Source organism: Lutra lutra, chromosome 8 (genome assembly GCF_902655055.1).
Source record: "Lutra lutra chromosome 8, mLutLut1.2, whole genome shotgun sequence".
In the NCBI taxonomy this organism is placed as follows: domain Eukaryota; kingdom Metazoa; phylum Chordata; class Mammalia; order Carnivora; family Mustelidae; genus Lutra; species Lutra lutra.
In genome coordinates this window covers 843,289-868,146 of record NC_062285.1, presented here as the reverse complement: position 1 = coordinate 868,146, position 24,858 = coordinate 843,289, and the positions used below count along the sequence as shown (strand labels likewise).

At 48.1% G+C, this 24,858-nt stretch overlaps 1 protein-coding gene across 6 annotated transcripts in view; it reads left to right on the top strand.

Moving 5' to 3' along the window:
• Positions 1–24,858, top strand: part of LARP4B (La ribonucleoprotein 4B) — a 92,435-nt gene that overhangs the window by 42,065 nt on the left and 25,512 nt on the right. For all 6 annotated transcript variants that reach the window (XM_047739971.1, XM_047739972.1, XM_047739973.1 and 3 more), the window contains 4 exons: positions 3,237–3,387; positions 3,762–3,902; positions 17,258–17,336; positions 18,808–18,944. In XM_047739971.1, coding sequence (XP_047595927.1) covers positions 3,237–3,387; positions 3,762–3,902; positions 17,258–17,336; positions 18,808–18,944 — 508 coding nt within the window. The remainder of the gene's footprint in view (positions 1–3,236; positions 3,388–3,761; positions 3,903–17,257; positions 17,337–18,807; positions 18,945–24,858) is intronic.

Sequence of the window (24,858 nt, the reverse complement as noted above, 5' to 3'; positions counted from 1 at the left end):
TACGGATACTTTTTTTCAAATCGGTATTTTTGTTTTCTTCAGGTAAACATCTGGAAGTGGGAGTGCTGGAACTTACGGGTTTCTACTTTCAGGTTTTTTTTTTTTTTTTTTTTTTTAAAGATTTTATTTAGGGCGCCTGGGTGGCTCAGTGGGTTAAGCCTCTGCCTTCGGCTCAGGTCATGACCTCGGGGTCCTGGGATCGAGTCCCACATCGGGCTCTCTGCTCGGCAGGGAGCCTGCTTCCTCCTCTCTCTCTCTGCCTGCCTCTCTGCCTACTGTGATCTCAGATAAATAAATAAAATCTTAAAAAAAAAAAAGATTTTATTTATTTATCTGAGATCACAAGTAGGCAGCGAGGCAGGCAGACAGAGAGGAGGAAGCAGGCTCCCTGCCGAGCAGAGAGCCCGATGTGGGACTCGATCCCAGGACCCCGGGATCATGACCTGAGCCGAAGGCAGAGGCTTAACACACTGAGCCCCCCAGGCGCCCCAGGTCAGCTCACTTTATAATAACCACTGCTTAGCCATGAATTTTCGGTGGAAAAATAAGGTCGCCAAGCAGGTGAAACTTGGGTTGTTGATGGATGCTTGGAGTTCCACATGACTTCAGGAGAAGACCCACACCTTAAAGAAATACAACAGACAAGTTATTTTTCATGTGAATTACAAGAAGGTAATGAGTTTTTGGTAATGTTTTGTTTTTGCTGATGTTAGAACAGTTTTCTAATTTCTGCCTTCGTGGACATGTTACCTAAGCTCTCTCTGCCATCGTTTTCTTCTTCATGACACCCTCATAGGGTTGTTGGGATTCTGCTCAGGAAGGTACGTGAATGTGCCCGGCACCTAGCAGACTCGAGGTAGTTGTCATGTCATCAGCTCCTAAGGATATGTCCCCATTCTTTGATCCCTTGTCACTCAAGAGTATCACTTGGATACGGTTAACTGCTTACAACTGTGCCGAGTCCCAAATTCTTGACTTGGAGTGGAGTATTCACCACCGAAGAAGTAGTACCTTTCATAAGGATAGGTTTTCTTCTCAGTTCTGGCACAAAATTCTTGTTGTTCTTTATTAAACATTCATTCCTTGAGCACCTTTCGCAGGCACAACTGTACTGAGGTCAGGACTACGAGGCACTAGCAGTACTGTGGTGAGCAGAAGGGACGGACTAGTGGGAAGGTCAAGTGTGTTGTGGCAGGGCGAGCCCTGCGCTGGCTCTGAGGCTGTTGCTTCCGGCGTTGCGTCCTAGTGTGACGGGCAGTCCGCGCGGGGGATGCTGCAGAGCAGGTAGCTCCGGAAGGTGCTCACGCTGGGAAGGACCCGTGTCAGTGGGCAGCAGGAACTGGAGTGTGTGCCTGAGGTCGGGGCCACTTCAGGGGGTTGAATACAGTAACGTGGGAAGGCTTGATGTGTGTTGGTACATGATGGAGAGTCCAGTGAGGAAAAGGCCTTGATACCAGCATTGGACTGGGAAAGAGAGAGGGGAAGAGTTCAAAACAAAACAAAATAAAAAAAAGCAGATGGAAAACATGGAAGTGCTGGGGGAGGGTAGTGATGTCTGTGAAACACGAGTGTCTCCCGAGTCGTCCTCTTTGCTCAGGAGGGCGGGGTCGTGTCTGCTTGCTCACTGTTTTATCCGGACCGCCGAGCGCCGGGGAGGCGCTCCGTGAGCGTGTAGGGAGCGCTTCCTGGAGAGATGGGTGGAAGAGAGAGAAGTGGTGCGCTGAAAATGAGCTGGAAGTTTCAGTGTCCCGTAGGGAGGGAGAAGAACCGGTGCTTCCGGGGTGTGATACTCCCGGAGAAGGGGAGCCTCGCTTTCTGCCCTGTCACGCGTGCTTCATAAGGAGAATCCCAGACAGGCCTCATTAGGCCTCTGGTACCGGGGGGGGGGGGGGGGGGGGTGGGTTCCCTCACCTTGTAGGTGTGAGCAAAGTGCATACTGTCGCCTAACCACATGGCCTCTCGTGTCCGTGTCACAGGTTTGGTTCTCACTGCGAGCCCTAATCACCCCAGCCAGGGGGACTTACTCTGTCTTCTTTTTTTTTTTTTTTTTTTTTTTTAAGATTTTATTTATTTATTTGACAGAGAGAGATCACAAGTAGACAGAGAGGCAGGCAGAGAGAGAGAGAGAGAGAGAGAGAGGGAAGCAGGCTCCCCGCTGAGCAGAGAGCCCGATGCGGGACTCGATCCCAGGACCCTGAGATCATGACCTGAGCCGAAGGCAGCAGCTTAACCCACTGAGCCACCCAGGCGCCCCCTTACTCTGTCTTCTGAAGGGTATTAATCCGCACTTGTCCTCGATGGCGGATCATGATATTTCCTGACCCTTTGCACGTCTGGGGACAGTACAGCACCACATCTGCCCTCGGGCTCATGCAGGGAGGCTGCTCCCAGTTCAGGGCTCCTGCCTGACCTTCCCTGAGAGCTCCTGGGACTAGCACCCTTGTCGCTCTCCGAGGAAACTCCGACTTCTGTGTGGTGGTATCAAGGCTGTGTTACGTGGGCAAAGGAAGTTGCTTTAGGTTTGCTGAGAGCATTGTGACGACGAGTTGGAGTGAGTTGGAGCAGCTGCCCCAGGGACATTGATTTTTCTTTAGACTCAGATATCCACTTGAGGTGTGTGAGCAAGAGAAGAAAAATCGGGCTAGTTAGGTGCACCAGAGAAGAGCTCACCCATCCCCAAAGGAAATGAAGGTGTGAGCATGTGGACAGTGGGGGAGCATTTGGGACAAATAGCATGTCGGAGCAGGAAGGAGACCAAGGTCCTGCACGTGAGCGGCACGGAGCCCTTACCGGACAGAACCATTGTGGGACCTTTGCTCTTCTGAGGGACTTGTGTTGTCTGTCTCCTTTGCTTATGTGAATGGTGGAGATTGAAGAATTTTATCCATCTACAGTCCGTTCAGGTGGTCAGTCTGTGAGTTGTGTCTGGGACAGAGATGACAGTTGGGTCCCCAGTTATTTCCTGAATGTCCACGAAGGCAGGTACCTCGTCTTTCGTGTGCAGTGTCTGGAGAGCCTTCTGCGTATTGGGAACTGAGGAGCCTGCTGGTGGACGAAGCCGAGCTCGGCCTGTCAGCTTCTGTTCCTTTGCATGACGTTTCCTCCGCAGTGGACGTGTAAATAGACTCCGCCTTTCTGGCCTAACTCTCACACAGACGTGTTTCAAGTATGAATTAGTGAGTAAAATTGTGTTTGATTGGATTTGGGATACAGATGTTTGTCACATTCTCCCCTAGGTACCGACAGCCAAGGTTTCGGAGCTAAACCCTAATGCTAAAGTGTGGGGGACGCCGGTGCTGCATTTGGAAGCGGGCCCCGCAGCTGACGGCGGTGTGAGTGCCGACTGGGAGGAGCCGTCGGGCCCGTGCACGGACTGCGGCCAGGAGGGTGAGCTGTGGGCGTGACCGGGATGTGCAGAGCCTTTGCTCTCACGGTGTGGTCTTTTGGTGTGGTCTTTGTTCCCGTTTACCCATCTGAAGGAATTGCTGACTGGGGCCCTGCCTGGTTTGGTCCGCAGAGCGCGCAGCTCTGGATCTCAGGACTGTGAGCTCAAGCCCCACATTGGGCTGGGAGCCTAGTTAACATAAAAAAAAATTGAGAAAAAGTGTTAATTAAAATTTGTGTTGTGGTTATAGTACTGAAGAGCCAAGGAGTCCAAGTTACAGAAACTGAAGCAACTGCATCTGTAAGCTTTTATTTTGTTTGGTTTTAAAAGAAAGTTATTCTGATTTTGCGTTTTGGGATCAAATTCCTAATTACAGGGTTGGATGCCAATGGTGATGGTGACAAAAGTCGTGAGAATGTGGCGCTGTCGGATTTGCAGGCGTCAGACCAAACCGCTGTGAGCACTTTGGCTCTGGGTCGCTCGGAACATGAGTCTCCGCCGGAAGATAGCGAGACCGGTAAGGCTGTGTCATGAGCTCATTTTTATATAGAGTGTGAGCTTTTTCATTTTGCTTTTTAAAATTTAGCTTAAGTCTTTCTCCAAACACCGTGGCTTTCATTGGTTCCTTTGATTCTCCTTGAAACTACCTCTTAAGTGGGTACGAGCTCTGTCAGGAAGGCCCCGCAGGGAGTGGTTCCTGGAAGGCGGGTCTGGGTTGATGGGGAGAAGCGGGAGGGGGACTGCAGGGCGAGGTGTCTGGGACACTGCAGCGAGGGGCAGGGAGTGCTGGAGGCGAGACTCGGAGCCTGCGGAGCTTACTTCATAAAAAGGGAGGGTGAGTGGAAAGCTGTTTGCAGAAGAGAAGGAGCAGGGGCGGGGGGGAAGAAAGCAGTTGTCGTGGGGCCGGGATGTGGGCGGCCATAGAACCACGTCAGGGAGATGGATGCGGCCGCGGCTGGCTTCCCTGCGAGTTGGTTCTGTGTCTGGAACACGAGCGCAGCGAGAAGGCCCCGCAGCCGGTGGGGCGGGCCGTGGCTGTCTCAGAGCGGCTGATGGGGCCGTGGGAGCAGGACAGGTAACTCGCTGAAGGTGGCTGACGGGAATCACGCAGACCAGAGGCACGGGGAGTGTGTCTGGTGCCCCAGGGGACGGGCCGGAGCCACACGCGAGCTCCAGAAGGCCTACCTTCCCGGTGTGTCGCCGCGCGAGGCTTCCCAGGAGGCGGTGTGTTAACACATTCCTGCATGTAGTGCTCACGCGCTTCCGGGGGACAGCAGTGCGTCCGTGTTGGTGTGTCCCCTGACAGGGCAAGCCCCGTGAACACCTTGCCTTCACCATGGCCGCTGGCGCTCGTCTTCCTGCCGTCTCTTCCTCCCACCTCTGCCTCTGTCACCCTCAGCCTGTTCTCCCTTCCTTCCTTCCATCAGCTCTCTGCCTCCGGTGTGTCTGGTCCTGACCGGATTGACGGTGGCCGAACAAAACATGTAGTGTGCAATGCTGTCGTTTTGAATTTGGGATCACAAACTCCCAGCTGGGCTGCCATGGAGCCCGGTGTGGCCGAGCTCCTGGACGGCCGTAGCGAGCCCTCTGTTTTCTCCTAGACCCTGGTGCTCTCCTCCTCTTCTTTCTTGGGGCTGTAGAGCTGTACATGGACGTACAACAAGCATTACGTGCTGGAAGTGGAGCCCAGCTTTTCTGTAGGTTTTATTTGCCCTGGTTTGGCGCACACAGTTGGGGGCATGATAGGGTTGATTTGCTGACTTCTACTCCCACTCTGTTCTCTGCTGTGTCTGGTAAGATGTGTATGTCCCTGCGACGCCAGATTGTGGCACACCTGTCACTGCTGAAAGCTTCCTGGGCCCCTCCCTGCTCCGGGCAACCACTGATACAGGCTCTCTGTCACTCTGGGTTGGTTTGCATTTTCTAGAATTTTATATAAATGGATTTTTATGGCATATGTGCTTTTTGTGAGGCTTCTTTTACTTGGCTTACTAATTTTGAGATTCACTCATGTTGTGACATTTGTAGGTCATTTTTCGCTTTTTCCGAGCGCAGCATTCCGTTCCATCCTATGCCCCGGTTGGTTTTTCATTCATGTGCTGGTGAATATTTGGGTGTTTTCCAGTGTGGGGTGGGGCTCTTACCAATAAAGCTGCTATGAACACTTATAAGGCAGGACTTTGTATACATGTATGTTTTTGCTTCTCTTGGGGAAATACATAAGAATGGAATCGATGATCACCTGGTAGGTTATCTTCTTAAGAAACAGTGGGGCTGTGGTCTGTAGTGGTGCCACTGTGAGCGCGTCCGCTGTGGAGTGAAGCCCCGGCCGTGCCACCTGATGTGATCAGTCCTTTAATTTCAGCACTTCAGAAGGTGGTTGGATCATACTGTAGTTTTAAGTTCTTTTTCCTAATGACTAATAGTGTCAACCATCTTTAACATACGCATTTACCATTTTGGTGAAGGATCTGTTTGGGTATTCTGCCCATTTTCCTGCTGAGTTGTTTAATCACTGAGTTTTGGGAGTTCTTTATATGTTTATACACAAGTTCTTATCAGATTTATAATTGCAAATACATTCTCTCAGTTTGTGGCTTGTCTTTTGTTTTTCTGACATTATCTTTTGAAAATTAGACTAGACTACCTATAAAATTTAGTAGTCTAGTTTTTTTTTTTTTAAAGATTTATTTATTTATTTGACAGACAGAGATCACAAGTAGGCAGAGAGGCAGGCAGAGAGAGAGGGGGAAGCAGGCTCCCCGCTGAGCAGAGAGCCCGATGTGGGGCTCTATCCCAGGACCTGGGAATCATGACCTGAGCTGAAGGCAGAGGCACAACCCACTGAGCCACCCAGGCGCCCCAGTCTAGTTTTTTTTTTTTTTTTTTAAATCAGGTTTTTTTTCTTTTATGGATCTTGCTTCTGGTTTTGTATCCAAGAAATCTGTGCTTAATCCAGAGTCACAAAGGTGTTCTCCCAGTGGTATAATTTTAAATTTTACATTTTTAAGGTCTATGGCTCATTTTAAGTTAATTGTTGGATATAGTGTGAGGTACAGCAGCAAAGTCTTTTTTTAATCACCATTTGCTAGAAAGACTCCCCCTTTTCGTTTGAGCTGTCTTTGTGTTGTCATCAGGATCATTTGTCCCTACATGTGTCTGTTTATCTCTGGACTATGTCTTTCCTTTCCACGCATCTGTTAAATCTGTTTTCACAACAGTGCCACACTGTTGTGATTACTGTAAGTAATTCTTAAAAACAAGCGGTGTGGGGGGTGGGAGGTTGGGGGCACCAGGTGGTGGGTATTGTAGAGGGCACGGATTGCATGGAGCACTGGGTGTGGTGCAAAAATAATGAATACTGTTATGCTGAAAAAAAATAAAAAAATTAAAAAAAAAAAAAAAAAAACAAGCGGTGTTAGCTTTCCAATTCTGTTCTTTTTCAGAATTATTTTGGCTATTCTAGTTCCTCCTTTTCATTTCCATACAGGTTACAATGACCTGGTCAGTGTCTGTCTCCAAAGTGGTGAGATTTTATTGGGATTGCATTGAATCCATAGATCTCTTGGAGAAAAATGGCATTTAAAAAAAATTTTTTTTTTTAAAGATTTTATTTATTTATTTGACAGAGATCACATGTAGGCAGAGAGGCAGGCAGAGAGAGAGGGGGAAGCAGGCTCCCCGCTGAGCAGAGAGCCTGATGCGGGGCCCGATCCCAGGACCCCGAGATCACGGCCCGAGCCGAAGGCAGAGGCTCAACCCCCTGAGCCACCCAGGCGCCCCGAAAAAATGGCATTTTAGTGTGGTGCACGCGAGCTCTTGTATGTCTACACCTGGTTAGGTCTTCCTTAATATCTCTTGGCTGTATTTTTTACTTTTCAGTGTCCTGGTCTTCCATGTCTTCTGTATTTAAATAATTATCCTTAAGTATTTCATATTTTTGGGGGGCTGTTGTAAGTGATTTTTAAAAAATTTAATTTGAAATTATTATACAGAAATACAGTTAATTTTTGTAAATTGATGTTCTCTGGAAACATGTTAAGGTCACTTACTAGTTGTAGGAACTTTTTTGTGGATTCCATATCTTTTACATAGATAGTCATGTTATTCGTGAATACATTCAGCTTTATTTCTTATCCAATCTGATTCCTTTTTCTTTCATTCTTTCTTTCTCTTTGTCTTTCTGTCATTCTTTTTTTCTTTTTGTCTTTCTGTCTGTCTTTGCCTCTAACTTCTTCGTCTTGCCTGATCTCCCTAGATAGAGCCTTCAATACAGAGGGGAACGGAGGGGTACCTGGATGGCTGAGTCAGTGGAGTGTGTGGCTCTTGATACGGGGTTGTGAGTTCCAGCTCCACGGTGAGTGTGGGGTGACTTTTAAAAACAGGCGAGCAGATCATGAGAGCAAACATCTGACTAATCGTAGGGGAGAGACATTGCGTTTTACAGTAAGTGTAATGTTAGTTTTGGTTTTATGTACATGACCTTTATCAGGTTCATGAGGGGCCCTTCTGTTACGCTTGCCGAGAGTTTATATAAGGAGGGGTTGTTGGAATTTGTCATGCTTTTTCCTCCATCGTGGCAATGATCATAATTTTTTCGTTTAGTCTTAGGATGATTTTTCATGTATTCAGTCCACCTCATATTCCTACGATAAGCGTCACTGGGTCATGATGTAACACACTTGATTTGTTGTTAGATTAGATTGGCCAGAATTTTGCATAGAATTTTTTTTTTTAAAGATTTTATTTATTTATTTGACAGAGAGAAATCACAAGTAGGCAGAGAGGCAGGCAGAGAGAGAGGAGGAAGCAGGCTCCCTGCTGAGCAGAGAGCCTGATGTGGGGCTTGAACCCAGGACCTGGGATCATGACCTGAGCTGAAGGCAGCGGCTTAACCCACTGAGCCACCCAGGCGCCCCTGCATAGAATTTTTATACCTGTGTTCATGAGGGATGTTGGTCTGTAGTTTCTTTTCAGTGTATTCCCTCCTATGCAGTTTGTTTTTGGGAAGAGGTTATTTCTTTTTTAAATGAAGAAGTGGAGCCATTTGGGCCTAGGGTTTTGTGTTAGGGTAAGTTTTCAGCTGTAGCTTTTGTTTGTTTTTAAGTAGGCTCCACACCTAGCACGGAGCCCAGCACGGGGCTGAAAACCCACAACCGTGAGACCAAGACCTGAGCCAAAACCCTAAGTCAGACACTCAGCGGTCTGAGCCACCCAGGTGGCCCTACAGTTTGCTTTTTCATGTAGGGCTACTCAGGTTTTCTGTATCTTCCTGAGGGAGTTTTAGTTACTTGGGTCTTGTAAAGATTCAGTCCCCGTCATCTGAAATGTCAGCTCTGTTTCTTAGACTTGCTCCTAATGAGTGTTGATTCACCGTCTATAGGATCTGCAGCTGTGTCACATAACTCCTTACTGTTATTGGTAATTCGTGTCTCTTTTTTCCCTGTAATAAATCCGTGTAGAGGTTCGTCAGTTTTGGTGGTCATCTGAAAGAACCAGTAGTTGGTTTAGTTTTTTTCCTCCATTGTTTTTCTCCTTCATCTTTCCTTGGTTTTCTTCTGATCTGTATGATCTACTTTCTCTTTGTTACTTGGGGTTTACTTTTCTCCCTAGTGTCTTACAGTGGAAACGGAGCTCATTGATGAGAGGCATTTCTTCTTTTCTGAGGTAGCTGTTCACTTCCATAAGTCTCCGAAGTAGTCCGTTAGCCTCACAAATTCTGATACATAGTGGGTTTTTGAAAAAATGCAGTTCAGAATTATTTCTGATTTCTTTTTGAATTTTTTTTCTTTGATCCATGGGTAATTTACAAGTCTGGTATTTAGTTTCCAAATATTTAGGGATTTTCCGGGAACCTTTCTTTTCTTGGTTTCTAATTTAATCTCCTTATAGTCATGGGACGTAATTCTTATGACTTGAATCCCTTTAAATTTATTAAGATTTGTACTGTGGCCCAGAATCTGGGCCATCCTAGTACATGTTTCCTTTGCCCTTGAGAAGAATATGTATTTTGCTTTTGTTAGGGGGGTGCTCTGTAGTTATCACTTCTGGTGGTCTTCATTCGTTTGTGTAAATTTGGACCTCCTCCTGGTATCCTTTTGCTTCCACCTCAAAGACTTGGATGTTTCTTGTAGTGCGTATCTGCTGTGGTGGAGTGTTTCAGCCAAACCATTTTTATTTTACATTCATTTTTGCTTTGTATAGAATTCTCTGTTGTCAGATTTTTTTTTTTGTCAAGCCCTTTTTCTTTATCAGTGGTCTTGGGCGTTTTGATTATGATGTAACTTAAAGACAGTCTTTATGTTTCTTGTGGTAGGTGTTCATTGAGTTTCTTCAGTCTGTGATTTATAAATGTTTTCACCAGACTTGGAGAAATGTTGGCTATAATATCTTCAAATGTTGCTCCTCCCTCAATGCCTCCCTGGCCGTTTCTTTTCTTTCTTGATCTCTGGCTATGTCTCTGTTAAGACCCTTGAAGTTGTCCCAGAGTTCACTGATCCTCTCCCCTTTTTTTTTTTTTTAAAGATTTTATTTATTATTTATTTGACAGACAGAGATCACAAGTAGGCAGAGAGGCAGGCAGAGAAGAAGGGAAGCAGGCTCCCTGCTGAGCAGAGAGCCCGATGTGGGGCTTGATCCCAGGACCCTGGGATCACGACCTGAGCCGAAGGCAGAGGCTTTAACCCACTGAGCCACCCAGGTGCCCCTCTCCTTTTTTTTTTTTTTTTTAAATACATATTTTTAAAGATTTTACTTATTTATTTGACAGTGTGATAGCACCAGCCAGGGGAGGGGCAAAGGGAGAAGCAGACTCCCTGCTGAGTAGGGAGCCCGATAGGGCACTCTGTCCCAGGACCCTGAGACCATGACCTGAGCCAAAGGCAGAGGCTGAACCCACTGAACCACCCAGGCGTCCCATCCTTTGTCCTTTTTTTTTTTTTTTTTTTTTTTTAAGATTTTATTTATTTATTTGACAGAGAGAGATCACAAGTAGACAAGGAGGAAGGCAGAGAGAGAGAGAGAGAGAGGGAAGCAGGCTTCCTGCTGAGCAGAGAGCCCGATGTGGGACTCGATCCCAGGACCCTGAGATCATGACCTGAGCCGAAGGCAGCGGCTTAACCCACTGAGCCACCCAGGCGCCCCCCCATCCTTTGTCCTTTTTAAAAATTCTTATTTCTTGGTTTCATTTTGGAAAGTTTCTGGTATATCTGTCTTCAGGCTCATTAATCTTCTATAATGTCTGATCTGTTGTTAATTCCATCAAGTATGTTTTTCATATCAGACCTTGTAGTTTTCATCTGTAGAAGTCTGATTTGGGTCTTTTAAATATTTTTCATGTTTCTACCTAACTTTTGAAGCATGTGGACAGTTGCCATGATAATTACCTTGGTCAGTGTTAACACCCGTGCCGACTGTTCTTGCTAGGTCGCTCTTAGTTAATGGGTGACTTTTTCTGCTTGACACTCATGGTAATTTTTGGTTGGGTGCTTGGTATTTTTGTATTTTTGTATTTCTTTCTTTAGATAGTTTGATTATTGTTCCAGGATGCATCTAACTGACGTGGAAATAGTTTGATCCTTTTTAAATCTTGTTTTAAGGTTTGTTAGGCAGGAGTGGAGTGCTGCTTAGGAGCCAGTTACTTCCAGCCCCCGAGGCAAGACCCCATGCTCTGTGTAGCTGTGGTGGGAGCAGGCACTGCTTCGAGCCCCTGTGAGGGAGGGAGGCAGGCTGCTTCTCGTCCTTTTGGGTGGTTCTTACCCACTTCCCGGGATCGCATCACACCCATCCTGTGACAGGGCTGCCTGCTTGTGAGGCCTTCCTGGTGCGCCTGTCCTGGCACCCTCTCCGGTGCCTCTTAGCTCAGCATGCCCACTGGCTTCTTGGCTTCCCATCCCACTTGCAGATCCCGGGCTTGGGAAAGTTGTAGGTGTCATATCTCTTTGGGACCAGTGTTCCTACATCTGGAAAACTTGTTTCATTTACTCTGTTTTTCCATTCAGAAATATTTATTCAGAGCCCACCATGTGCCTTGTGTCCTTGGGACGCATCAGTGAGTGTAACTGACAAGAGCCCCTGCTGTACTGAGCGTCCTCTGCTTGGCAGAGACAGACAATTCCTACTACACATACTAAGCTTGTGGTAGGTAGGGTAAGGGGATGGGAATGACAATAGAAAAGACAAAAGCGTAAGGAAACAGTATAAGAAAAATGGGGTAAGGTGACAATTTTTTCTAGCTTTATTGAGGTATAATTGACAAGTAAAATTTGAATATGTTTACGGTATCCAACACTGATCATTTGATATTATATAGTCACTGTGAAATGATTACCATAGTCAAGCTAATCAACACATCTATTACCTCACAGAGTATTTTTGTTTTTCTGGTTTCGGTGTGCTGGGAACACGTACGATCTACTCTCCTAGCAAGTTTGCGGCATGTGATACAGTATTGTTGACTGTAGTCAGCGTGCTGTACCTAAGATCCCCAGAACCTCACTGAGCTGGTGACTGAATCGTATCCTGTGACCAGCACCTCCCCGTTGTTCCCACTCTCCAGCTGCGGGTCCGTCCTTTGTGTGTATGGTTTGGACTTTGTAGATTGCACATGCAGATGAGATCATGTAGTTTTTCCCTTTCTCTGACTTAGGTCACTTAGCGTAGTGCCTCAGTGCTCACGTTGTCTCAAATGCCAGGATTCTTCCCAGTGTGTGTGTACATCACATCGTCTTCATCCGCGCATCCGCGGGCGGCCGCCGGGGTGGTCCTTGGTCCGGGCTCCTGTGAGCAGAGCTGCAGTGAGCACGGGCGCGCACAGAGCCTTCTAGGTGCTGACGTCCCTTCTGTGACGTCCCTTCTGTGGGATGTGCGCCCCGTCGTGCGATTGCTGGGCCGTAGGGCGGCTCTGGTTTTAACTTTCTGTGGACCCTCCGTACTGGTTTCCAGAGGGGCAGCCCCAGCTTGCATTCCCAGCAGTTCCTTTTTCTTCATACCCTCGCCAGCACTTGTTGTCTTGGTTTTTGATGGTAACTATCCTAGCAGGTCTGATGAGTGATACCTCACCGTGGTTCTGATGCACATTTCCCTAATGGTTAGTGATGTTGGGCACCTTTTCATGTACCCGTTACCATTTGTAAATCTTCTTTGGAAAAATGTCTCTTTAGGTCCTTTGCTCAGTTTTTTTTGAACATTTTATTCATTTATGAGAGAGCAAGTGTGAGCAGGCGGAGAGGCAAAGAGAGAGGGAGAAGCAGGCTCCCTGCTGAGGACAGAGCCTGATGTGGGAGTTGATCCCAAGACCCTGAGATCGTGACTTGAGCCGAAGGCAGACGCTTACCCGACTGAGCCCCCCAGGTGCCCCCTTTGCCCATTTTTAAATCACATTTTTGTTTTGCTTTTAAGTGTGAATAAATTCCTTATATGTTTTGGATATAACCCCTTATCAGATAAATATAGACACCATAAATATTTTCTCCTATTCCATAGGGCACTTTTTCATTTTGTCAGTGGCTTCCTTTGCTGTGCAAAAGCTTTTAGTTTGATGTGATCCCACTTGTTTGTTTTTGTTTCTGTTGCCTGTGCTTTCGGTACAGGTCCACAAAGTTGTTGCCAAGACCAGTGTTGAGGAGCTTTTCTCCCACATTTTCTTCTAGGAGTTCTACAGTTTTAGGTGTTATGTGCGTCTTTAACCCATTTTGAGTTGATTTTTGTCTACTTCACAACAACGTGACATGTGATGTAAGATAAAGGTTCAGTTTCATTCTTTTGCATATGGCTGTCCAGTTTTCCCAACACCACTCACTGAAGACACTTTGTCCCCATTCAGTGTTCTTGTTAGCCTTGTTGAAAACCAGTGCACTGTGTATGTGTGGGTTTATTTCTGGAGTCTGTTCACTGATTGTGTGTCTTTTTTAATTCTCATACCAACCTGTTTTGATTACTTTGTAGTGTAATTTGAAGTCCCCTTTGTCCTTCTTGAGATTGCTTTGGCTGTTCAGGGTCTTTGTGGTTTCATATGAATTTTAGGATTGTTTGGTCTGTTTCTTTGAAAAATGCCATTGGAATTTTGGGTTGGATTGCATTGAGTCAGTGGATTGCTTTGGGAGTGTGGACATTCTAATGATAATGTTGCAGTCCGTAAATGCAGACTGTCTTTCCACTTACTTGTGTCTTACTCGGTTTCTTTCATCAATGTCTGTAGCTCTCAGGGTACAGGTCTTTGACTTCCTTGGTTGAATTCATTCGTGGGTATTTTGTTCTTTCTGATGCAGTCGTGAATGGGTTTGTTTTCTTGATCTCTCTCTCAGGTTGTTGGTGTTCACACGCAGATGGGCGCGTGGTACCCGTCACTCACGTAGACTTCCCCACTTGTCTTCATTCTTGGTTCTTGTCAGCGCTCTAAGGGGCTGTAGTCACGTGACCCGTCTTTGCGTTTGCTGAGTCTTCCGTCCGCATGGCTGACCCTGCTGTGGAAGTGCTGTGTTGAGTTCTCGGGTTTATCCTTGTGTTCTTCAACTCCAAGGTTTCTGTTTGGTTCTTCCCTGTGGCTTCTGTTTCGTTACTAAACTTCTTATTTTGTTTCTGCATCATTTTCCCGATTGCATTTAGTTGTCTGTGTGTGTGTTCTCTTGGATTTCACCGAGTTTCTTTAAGGTGATTCTTTTGAATCCGTCTGTGTTTCATTGGCTTCAGTTCCTAGAGCCTTGTCAGTTTCCATTGGTCGCGTCCTATGTGCAGCTGCATTTTGATGCCGTGCATTTGAAGGAGCAAACGGCTCTTCCTGTCTTTACAGACTGGTTTTGTCTGGCAAGGACATTCTCCTGTGGGTTTGGGCTGATGGCATTCCCTCTGCTTTCACAGTCATGATGGGTCGGAGCTGGGTCACGAGGATGCTGCTGGGTCTGCAGTGGAGTTAGTGGGCTTGTTAGCAGGCTGTGGGTCTTGCCTGGTCCCTGGGTGCATCTCCGGGTGGGCAGAACTGCTTGTAGACTGTGGTGCAGCTGGGAGGAGCTGAAGCCAAGTCCCAGGTGCGCTTCAGGACCCTGAGGTCGGCTGGCCTGTCTCTAGGGGCACTGACTGCAGTCATTTTCCTTTGGGACCCTTGGCCAACAGACCTGCTCAGGGACCAGCCGGAAGGTGGCTGGAGCCCACTTCCAGGACCCACTTAGTACTTGAGTGTGACTGAGTATGCTAACTGGACTGCAGCCCCACGGGACTGGAGCTGGGTCGTCGGCCATTGTGGGGTCCAAAGCCAGGACTGAGGTCTGTGCGCCTATGACCCGGGGCTTGGGTGGGCAAGGCTCCTTCTTGGCAGAGGATGCTGGGGACAGGACCAAGTCAAAGAAGGCTATAGCTGGGGCCTCTGGCAAGTCAGCTGCCTGAGTGCAGGGCGCGCTTTCCCCAACGGCTCTGCTTAGCCTTGGACCACATCTGGGTTTCAGTCTCCTCCCTGGATGCCACAGCTGCCATAGGGCATTTTTGTCTGAGGATGGATGCTGGATTGTTGCTGAGGGGAGCACGAGTGGGGACCTCCTCTTCTGCCATCTTGCAGCTGGCACTGCCCCTCCATTTCCAGCTGTTTTGCTGGTTGTTCTCTCTCTTGCCTAGAAGCGGATGACCTCATGTCTGTGTCTTAATTATGAGGACTGGAGCTGTCAGAAGAGTACCTTCCACCCTGACACCTGTCTGTCTCACATCCTCTGTGACCCCTTTGCTCGTACGTTCACAAGGGGCCCTGCCTCCGCTGCGTGAGGAGTCTTCCAGATAGCTCTGTCCTCGCTTCCGTTACATGAGACCGCCTTCGATGTCCTGTCTTCCCCCACCCCAGAACTCTGCAGCAGCACCGTCTGGATCGTCCGCCTCTGTGTGCTTGCCTCCCATGCGTCCTCAAGCCCCGCCCAGGTGGACTCTCGCCCCAGCCTCATCACCAGCACCACCTTTCTCCAGGCCTCCAGCGACGGGGTGCTGCCAGGCTGAGTGAGGAACTCATGGCCTCCCTCATCTGGCCCTGCTGTGTCCTGTTTCCTGCTGACTCCATGTCCCGTCCCCCTGGCCTTGTCCTGCTGTGTTCGTGGCTCAAGTCCCATCCTTCACCTAGAATAGTCCCAGACACTAGTTTGTCCTTGATTGTTGTGCTGGCGTCCCAACTAGGCTCTTTGCTTCCCTCTTGTGCCTTCGCTGTCCGTCTTCAGCGCAGAGAAATTGCTCCAAGACGACATCCGTTGGCTTCCTATCACATTTACGTTAGAATTCTCATGTCCTCAGCCTCCCTCCCTGCCTCTGTGGCCTCATTCCTCATGTGTTCCCCTGTGCACATGGGGGACCTGCCTGCTAGGGGGTGCGCTCCCTCGGATCCCTGCCAGGCCTGCCGTCCCCTCCGCCGGGCTCTGAGGCAGGACCCCTCTGGCTGGCGTGACTGGAGCAGCTCCGCCCTGTTCTCCCTGCACCTGTGGTATTCTCCTCGGTGTCCGGTTGCCCCTGACTTGATGTCCAGTGTTTATTTACTCAGTTGGGCATTGCCTCTCCCTCCAGGAGCAGAGTTTGACGGCTTTAGGCTGAGGAAACAGCGTTGCAGCAGTGCCTGGCATGCAGGAGACAGTAGATGTCTGAAATCTGTGGTGGGATATGAGTTTAAGTGAGTGCCCAGGAGAGGCCTTTCTGGACAAAGGAATGACATTAGATTGTGTTTCAAGGGCCTTTTGTAATTTCCAGCCTCATCAAGTCCATTGGTTTTATTTTGTTGGTTGTGGGTTTTTTTGCTTTGTTTTATTGTTTGCTTTTGCTGTTTGTGGGTGGATTTTGGTAAAGCTCTGTGAGAAACAGGCACGAGCTCTCTGTTCTTACTGTTAATAAATGCCCTGCTTTCTCCGTACTTTTTGTTGGTCTTTGACTTTTAAAATTTAAGTGTTTGTTCTCAGAAAATTCCACGTATAGGATTATGCAGATCTACACAGAAGTGTATGAAAAACTTGTTAGTTCTTTGTATTTCCTTGCCTCTGCTATCCTGGCAACCTAAAAATAGGGTCCTCGCCTGCTATGCAGAGTCCGGGGGAGGGGAGCAGGGACTCACCCCAAACTCCAGTATGAAAACCTCCTGTCACAGTGTGTGGCTGCTGGCGGTGCCAGGGCCTTACCCTGAGCTCCAGCCCTCTGCTCCGTGACCAGTGCCTCGTGGGAAACACACTTCAGTGTCCCCCACTGTACCATCTGGCATCTTGGGAGAAGTCTCCGCTAGAAGCCGGTTCCGGCCCCTGCCTGCTCGTGAGGGCTACGTACGTGGCCCCCTTCCGTCGGACCTCTGACACCCCCCCCCCCCCCCCGGCACTTGGCACCTGGAGCTTTGATCGTGTGGACGTTAGAGCAAGACTCCGGTGTAGAGACTGCGTCGTCCTGATGGCCCATGGGCTTAAGGATCTCCAGCCTTTATCGTTCTGGCCTGTGTTTATCTTTTTCCTTGCTTTTATTCTTTCCTTTATATTTTGTTATTGTTTAAGTATCTGTGTTCTTGTAGGCTACCTGGAAGTCCTTTTTGAATTGAGACAAGGTATTAAAGAAACTTGACACTTTTTTACGGGGCGGAGGAGCGGGGAAGAAGGACCTCCACAGGAGCTGGGAATAAGGACCTCCGCACTTTACTAATAAGTCTTACTCCTCAGATTAACTCTTGTTTTGGTTTAGGGGAGAGGGGATTTTAAGTTTTTTTTTTGCCTCTGATTTCCTTTTCTTAGTAGGTGAAGTAGCAGTTTTCTTACTGTCTGTGCACAGATGTGTAGATGAATTAATATGTATATTGGAAACAGGAGAATCACTGTGCCGAATCATCTGCTTGGTAAATTTTAAACCATTTTTCCTGAGTTGATCATTTCTTTTATGTAGGAGGAAATGAGTCTCAGCCGGAAAGCCAGGAGGACCCCCGAGAAGTACTTAAAAAGACGTTGGAATTCTGCTTATCTAGGTAAGGATGCCGATGGCTAGAAGTTCTAGTGCCTGCTCACTCGGGTGTTGTGCACTGGCTGTTATGTACAGATGTGACTCAGTGCAGAAGGGGCAGGGAGCTGTTGATCTCTGCATAGGACGTGGGGAACATGGAGGGGTGAAAGCCTTTGACGGGGAGAACTGAACTGAATCAGCTAGGTCAGTGTTTCCCATGGTTCTCCCCAAATTCATTGTGATGATCTTGACCTGGGTTTACTTTTTGAAATTCAGAGTCCTGGACACGACCCTCCGCCCCCAGTCCCATGGAATCAGACTCTGAGGGTGGGACCTCCCAGAGACACTCTGGAGCAGTGAAGTCAGAACAGATTTCCTGTTCTAGTTCCCCCAGTATGCCAGGCTCTGCAGTGGCAAATCGTTCTGTGTGTGCCGCTTGTAGTTCCACTTGTGCTTTTGTCCTGAGTACCGCCTTTTCTGTTGACACGCAGAGTGGAACCTTTAAAGTTCCATGTGGCAGAAACATACATACAGGAAGATGGGACTGGGTTCAATGTAGTTTTCTTTGTGAGGAAAACTGATGGGCCATGTGTAAGGTTTTCTGTCTGCGAAGGTGATATTTCAAGTGTTTCTCTGGGGCTGTCTTCGGACTTCACAGAGCCTCTGGGAAGGGCCGCTGTAGAGACTGTGGGCCTGTGTGGAGGGGAGAGGCGGGGCGGGTGCCCCAGCTTGCCTTCCTGGCCTACCCCTCCCCGGTTATGGCTCTGGCACACGGCCTCCGCGTACGCTCTGCAGGGGAGGGCCGCTGCTCCGAGGCCGCGAGGTGGAAGGGCGGCGTCTGCATCTCACACAGCTCCCTCTGTCCCTTCTGCGCTACCTGACCGGTGGGGATGGAGCAGCGTTGCCGTCTGCGGACCTTGGAGACTGTCCTCTGCCTTCCCTAGGACCAGTGTGTCTGCGTTGAGGTGTTCTGAGCACGTTGTCCTGTTAACGGAGACTTATTGGAAGCCTCACCAGAGGCGCAAACCCTTGAGCTGCCAGCGCCTGCAGCCTGCCTGCTGTGACCCCGAGGGCTGTGGGATTGGTCCTGGTCCTTCCCTGCTCCCGGCTGCTAGCGTTCCAGAGGGCTCAGCGGGCGCAGCAGGCACTTGGGCACCGGCCTTTCCTGGCCTGTTCTTTCAGCTGGATTTTCTTACCTAAAAAACTGTGTGTATTTTTATTAAGTTACTCAGACACTTTTTAGAACAAAGATAAGCTATAAATACATTTTTAATGGATTATCCACTCATTCATTGTGATTGTAAAAGGCGCACTATACTTCTGCTCTCTCTGCCTCCCCAGATACCTTTAAAAATTTTCCCTAAGGTCCGAGAGAGGACGAGGCACAGTTGGGGTTGGAGCTCTCCTCTGGCTCTGAAGCCGTGCCACGCTCACCCCCCTTTGGAAGCGTCCCTTTAGAGAAGGAGGCATTAAAAGCTCTTGTCTTCTTTCCGCAGGGAGAACCTGGCTAGCGACATGTACCTCATATCGCAGATGGACAGTGATCAGTATGTGCCGATCACCACGGTCGCCAACCTGGACCATGTCAAGAAGCTGAGCACGGACATGAACTTGATTGTGGAGGTGCTGAGGTGTAAGTAAACGGCGGTCGGGGGGGTGAGAGTGTGCTCTCGCCCGGTACTCGATGACGAGTGGGGTCTTCCTTTGCCTTCCTGGCCGCTCCGGCCAGTGCCCTGTCTGGCGGGGCCTGTTGATGGGCTCAGAAACGCATCTCACCGGGAGTGCGCCCGAGAAAGGCTGCTGCAGAGGCGGAGGGCCGCTGGGGCTGGTGACAGATGTGGGGAAGGACGGCACTGGAGGCCAGTTCCATTAGCATACTAGCAACAAGAAGGGCTTTAAATTTCAAATTCCGGCTCAAGTTTGGGTGAAGTGGGACTGTTTTCTTTAAAAGGTTATTGTGAGTGAAGTTGTTTCTTGGACCTCTGACAACATCAGAGCAAGGTTTAATACCTCAGAGACCAGCAGGGGTTCCGGGACTGTGGGCTTCTAAGCTGTGGTTTGCTGGTGCAGGCGTCTACAGCCCAGCCACTTGGTCGTGTGTTTCCGAAGACACCATCTGCCTGAGGTTACAGCCGACGTCCAGGGCGCTGTGCCGTGCGTGTGTGTGCCGCTTGGCTGGGTCAGCGTGGGCCTTGGCGTATGGCTGCGAGACCACCACCGCCCAGAGTTTTTGGAGGGCCTCTGTACTGCCTCCACCCCTCCCTGCTGCCTGTGATAGCTTCTCTGGGGATGAGTTTTAAATTCAGTGTACAGTATATTGGATATCTTTTCAAATGGGATTGTTTTTAATTATAGAAAGTCACTTTCTATAATAGGACTGCAAGTACCAGATGATTTATTTCTGTAGCCTCCCTTCTCAGGGCTGCTCTGACTCCTTCACAAAGAACACAGTGTACAGTATGTCCCCTTGCCCCAAATATTTCTAAACGAGGGGACATCCGTCAAGTCAGAACTGAAACCCCATTTCCCTGGTCACGCTGTGACTCTGTCACTGAGGAAGCAGGGATTCCACACTCCCCAGCATGACTGGCAGGTAGTGATGACTTTTTCTTGTGTGCATTCGACTTCATAGAGGAATAGGTGAACGTGAACATCTTATCTTAAAACTTGGTTGGATTTCTATTCGCAAATGAAAGTTCTCTGCTTCCTGTTCCCAGACAGATTTTGTAAGGTCACTCAATTATTTGAGCAGATAGTGAAGAAACGGGCAAGCATCATCTATGAAGTTTGAATTCTGAAAATTGTAACCGCTGTTTCCCAAGATTGTTTATGCTTTCCAGTGTGGCTTTGTTTTTGACGTTCCATTCAGAACTGAAGTCTGTTTGGTGGGTCGGGTTGAGTTTGGTCCTGTCTGGCGCACTTAAATAAAGGCCAGTGGCTTTCCTAACCTAAAAACACTTTACTCAGTTCACGGCCTTTGGTCATTATCAGGAGTCCCAGGTGTAGTTATTTCTTGTAGGCCTTCCTTGGGAACTTGGCTGCCCCATGGATGATTCCTGGTTGACGCTGGCAGGAGTCGTTCCTGCAGAGCATGAGGCTGTTGGGTTGCCCTGTGCGGTTGCTGCAGGGAGGCTGTTTCTCTCTGTGGACCCACAGCCCCGCCGCCCTCTCCGCCCTTCTTCTGCCTTCCCTGCTGGGGGGGAGGGTCTGGAGTTGCAGGGGTACCTCCTCGCCTCCTCCTCAGCTCTGAAGTGTCTCATTGCCTCCGTTCACTTGGCTTCAGACAGAGACATGTGCCAGCACGATGGCCTGATGGATCGTGGAGTTAGCGTAGCGGTTGTAGTTCTGCGGACGGTGAGAGAAATGAGCCTCTGTGAGCAGAGATCTCCTGTTTAAATCTTACCCCGTCCCCAGAATGCCTCACATGTAGCATTAGACACACAGTAGACACTTGATAACATTTTAATTTGAATATTCCCTGGTACAACACCAAAACTCTGGTGTTGGTTGAACTGCAGAAATTATGTTTTTGTGTCATAATACACGTGGTACGCAGTGCATGGCACAGAATGCCTGATTCAAATGCTTTGCTTTTATACTTAATACAGTTGAAATTGCTAATTTAAAAAATAGACTCAGGTGTTCGTCAGCAGAGCATGAGTAGATGCGTTGTGACGCAGCCTCACTGTGAACGCTGCAACAATTACAATGAACTAGGCTGCCTTTTCAGCAGGAGTGCATCGTAGTGTTGACCACAAAGCCCGTTTCACACACCCGCGGGACGGTAATGTCGGCAGTGCGCAGGTACGAGTCCCGCAGATCCGAGTCGGCCTCTCATGGGTTCAGAGGTCCAGGGGTGAGAGTGTGGAGACCCGAGTGGGACTGACCTTCCTGGTTCAAGGTGAACCTTAAGGCGGGGGCACACGAACCGGGGACAAAACTGGGACATGAGAAGCACAGGGAACTTCGCCAGTCCCTGCTTCTTTTGTTTTTACAGCTTTCCTGAGGCAGAGTTTACACACCTTAAACTACTGCCTGTACATCTGTCAGGTCTCGACATCTTCATGCACCTGCAGAGCTACCGTAGTGGCGACGACGACCATACTGCCCACCCGGGAGTTTCCTCGTGCTTCGGGCTGCCCCCCGTCTGCTTTTTGTCACTGTGCCTTAGTTTGCGCTTTCTGAAGCTTCATGCAAATGCAGTCGGTCGTGTAGTAGCCTTTGGGGTGGGGGTCCGGCCTCCTGGCTCAGCACGATTGCTGGAGAGCGCACCCATAGCTTTTGGCCTTTCATTGCCGAGTCCTGCTCCGCACGGTACATCGGCCGCACTCGGTTATTCACGCCCGTTGGTAGACTCGCGCTCGCCAGGTGTGGACCAGTGCAGATCAGGTGCGTCGAGCACTGGTGTGCAAGTCCGTGGTGCGCGGGGCTCCTGCTTCTCTCTCCCAGTAGCCGGGACAGGACGGAGGGCGTATTCTGACTTGTGAAACTGCCTGCGGTGATGCGGCCGGTTGCCCCACGCCCTTGCTGTCCCCGCTGTGTGCGCGGGCGGGCGTCCTACTTGCAGATTCTCTGACTTTATCTCATTGCTCTTTCAGTTTCTGTTTCCCTAATGGCTGGTGACGCGGAGGGGTCTTTTCACGTGCCTCTTTGCTCTCCTTTTATCTTTGTTGAAGTGTCCGGTCCTGTGCCCCCACCACACCTTTTTATTGGTTTTCTTACAATTGAGGTTTGTGGGAGGGTGTGTCCTGTGAGATCTGTATTATCATCATCTGTGTCGGGATATAAGCTGTTACCAGGTATGTGATTTGCAAATACATTCTCCTAGTCTCTAGCTTCTCTTTTTTATTCTGCCAATAATAGTGTCTTTTGAACAACACTCTTTTGAATTTTGGGTATACTCCAATTTATTAATTTTTTTCTGTCATGATCTTGCTTTTGGTGGCATAGCTATTAAGAAATCTGTGGTTACCAAAGCCATGGAGGTTTTCTCCCAGAAGTTTTATAGTTTTAGGGTTTACATGTTTAGGTCTGTGGTCCATTTTAAGCTAATACTAGTATGTGGTTTGAGGTATGGATCTAAGTTCTCTGCCCCCCTCACATGTGGATATGCAGCTGTTCCAGCCCCGTTAGCTGGACGGGCTCTCCCTTCTCCCCTAAGTTGGGTGGTGTCGTTGTCGGGACCATGCGCCCCCCACTGCAGATTTATCTCTGGGCCTGTGTCCTTGATCTGCTTCTCTGTTTTGACACCTGCCCTGCAGTGTCTTTTCTTTTTTTTTTTTTTTTTAAGGTTTCTTGTTGTTAAGATTTTATTTATTTATTTATTTGTCAGAGAGAGAGAGAGAGAGAGAGAGAGCGCAAGCACGCACAAGCAGGCAGAGGCAGAGGGAGAAGCAGGCTTCCTACTGAGCAAGGAGCTCGATGCGGGACTTGATCCCAGGACCCTGGGATCATGACCTGAGCTGAAGGCAGCTGCATATCTGACTGAGCCACCCTTAAAAACATTTTTATTGGGATTGCATCGAATGTACAAATCAATTTGGGGAGAATTGACACATAATGATAGTGAGGTTTACATTCCATGAACACAGTAACTCTCCATTTATTTACATCTTTTATAATTTGTTCTTGGTAATGTTCTGCAGTTTTCAATGTACAGGTAGTCCGTATCTTAACAGATTTTATAATTATTTTCCTGTTTTTGACACAGTTTTAAATGTGTTTATTTCAGTTTTCCATCAGTGCTAGGATGTAGAAATATAATTCATTTTTGTATTTTTTGTAACAAAGTTTGATGAAAACTTTGTTAAAACTCCTCAATTCTAGTTTTTTGGGAAATTTTTTCAGATTTTCTTCATAGAGTTAAGCTTGTTGCCTGTGAATGGAAAGTTTCCGCTCTTCGTACCCAGTCTGGGTGCGTCCAGTTTCTGTCGCTCGCGTTATCGCCCTGGTTGAGCCTCTGGGACAGCGCCTACCAGGAGCAGAGAGAGTGGCTGTTGTTGCTTTGTCCTGTCTTCAGTAAGTGTGCTGCTAGACGCTGGCTTTCCCTACGTGAGGATGTTTCTCTCATTCCTAATTTGCTGAAAATTTCTTTTCAGAATGTTGGGTTTTGCCACATACTTTGCATCTGTGAGGTGATTAAATGTTTTTTTTTTTTTTTTTTTTATTTTTTAGTCCATTAATTTGAATTCTTTTGCTTAATTTTTTTTTTTTTTAAGATTTTATTTGTTTATTTGACAGACAGAGATCACATGCAGACAGAGAGGCAGGCAGAGACAGAGAGAGGAGGAAGCAGGTTCCCCACAGAGCAGAGAGCCCAATGCGGGGCTTGATCCCAGGACCCTGGGATCATGACCCGAGCCGAAGGCAGAGGGTTAACCCACTGAGCCACCCAGGCACCCCTGTTGCTTAATTTTTGATTGGTAAACCAATCTTTCATTACCGAGCTAAACCCCACTTGTCATGGTTTATTATTTTTATATATTGTAGGGTTTGATTTGGCAGAATTTGGTGAGAATTTTTCATCTGTGTTCGCAGGGGATATTGGTCTCTAGTTTTCTTGCTTTGTGTTGTCTTTGTTCCGTCTGGGTATCGGAGAGCGGCTGGCTTCGCAGGTGGAGCTGGCGTGTTTTCTCTTTCAGGTATTTAGGAAGAGGTTGTGCTGTAGAACGGGTTTATTTTTTTCTCAAGTGTCTGATTCTCCGGGGATACCACGGGGGCCTTGAGTTTCTCTCTCTCATAGATCTGGGTCTGTGTTGGTGACTGTCTTCTTAGAGCGAACGTTGATAGTGTGTATCTTTAAGGATGTTTCTGTTTCATGTAAGTTATCTAACTTAACGTTTATTGGCAGGAACTTTTTCATAACGTTCCCTTAGGGTACTTTCAATATCAGTAGAACTTGTAGTGAAGTTAGTCTTCGTTCCTCATGTTGGCAGCATGTCTTTGTTGGGGGGTGGACAGCTCTGAGCCCTGACTGTGTCGTGCTGCGTTGTGACTGGAATCCACACGTGGTACAGTTTCGTAGACGAGACACCAAAACAGAACAGCACAAAAAGGAGCGTATGTAAAAACTTGTGAGGTCTGAATCTGGCTCGTCCCTGTGCTGGCACTGTTGCCCTAGCACCACCACCCTCCTTGGGTTGACCGTGGGCTGCGGTGATGGAGGACGTCACTGCTGGGAAAAGCTGTGTAGGACCCCGTGGCACCTTGTGATTCAAAATAAAGAGTCGTGATGGTCAGAAAATTATTTTACGCTGGGGGCTCATAGAAAAGAGGAAGCCAATAACTCTGAGTTGTGATTTACATGTCGTTTGCACTGTTGAATCCTTGTTTCATGGTGTTAAATTTATTCTAAATCTTAAAGGACTTTTTAAATTCCTGTGCTCCTTAGTTTTGAGAAATTTAACCTGTGAGATGGGTGTAAAACCTTCTGATGGGTTGTGTTAAGGTGTCCTGCTGCATACAGGTGTCTTCATTGTGTTTAGTGAGTAAGATACAGCACATCACACTGGTGTGTCTGTTATGTCATAAGTAGAATACAGACAATT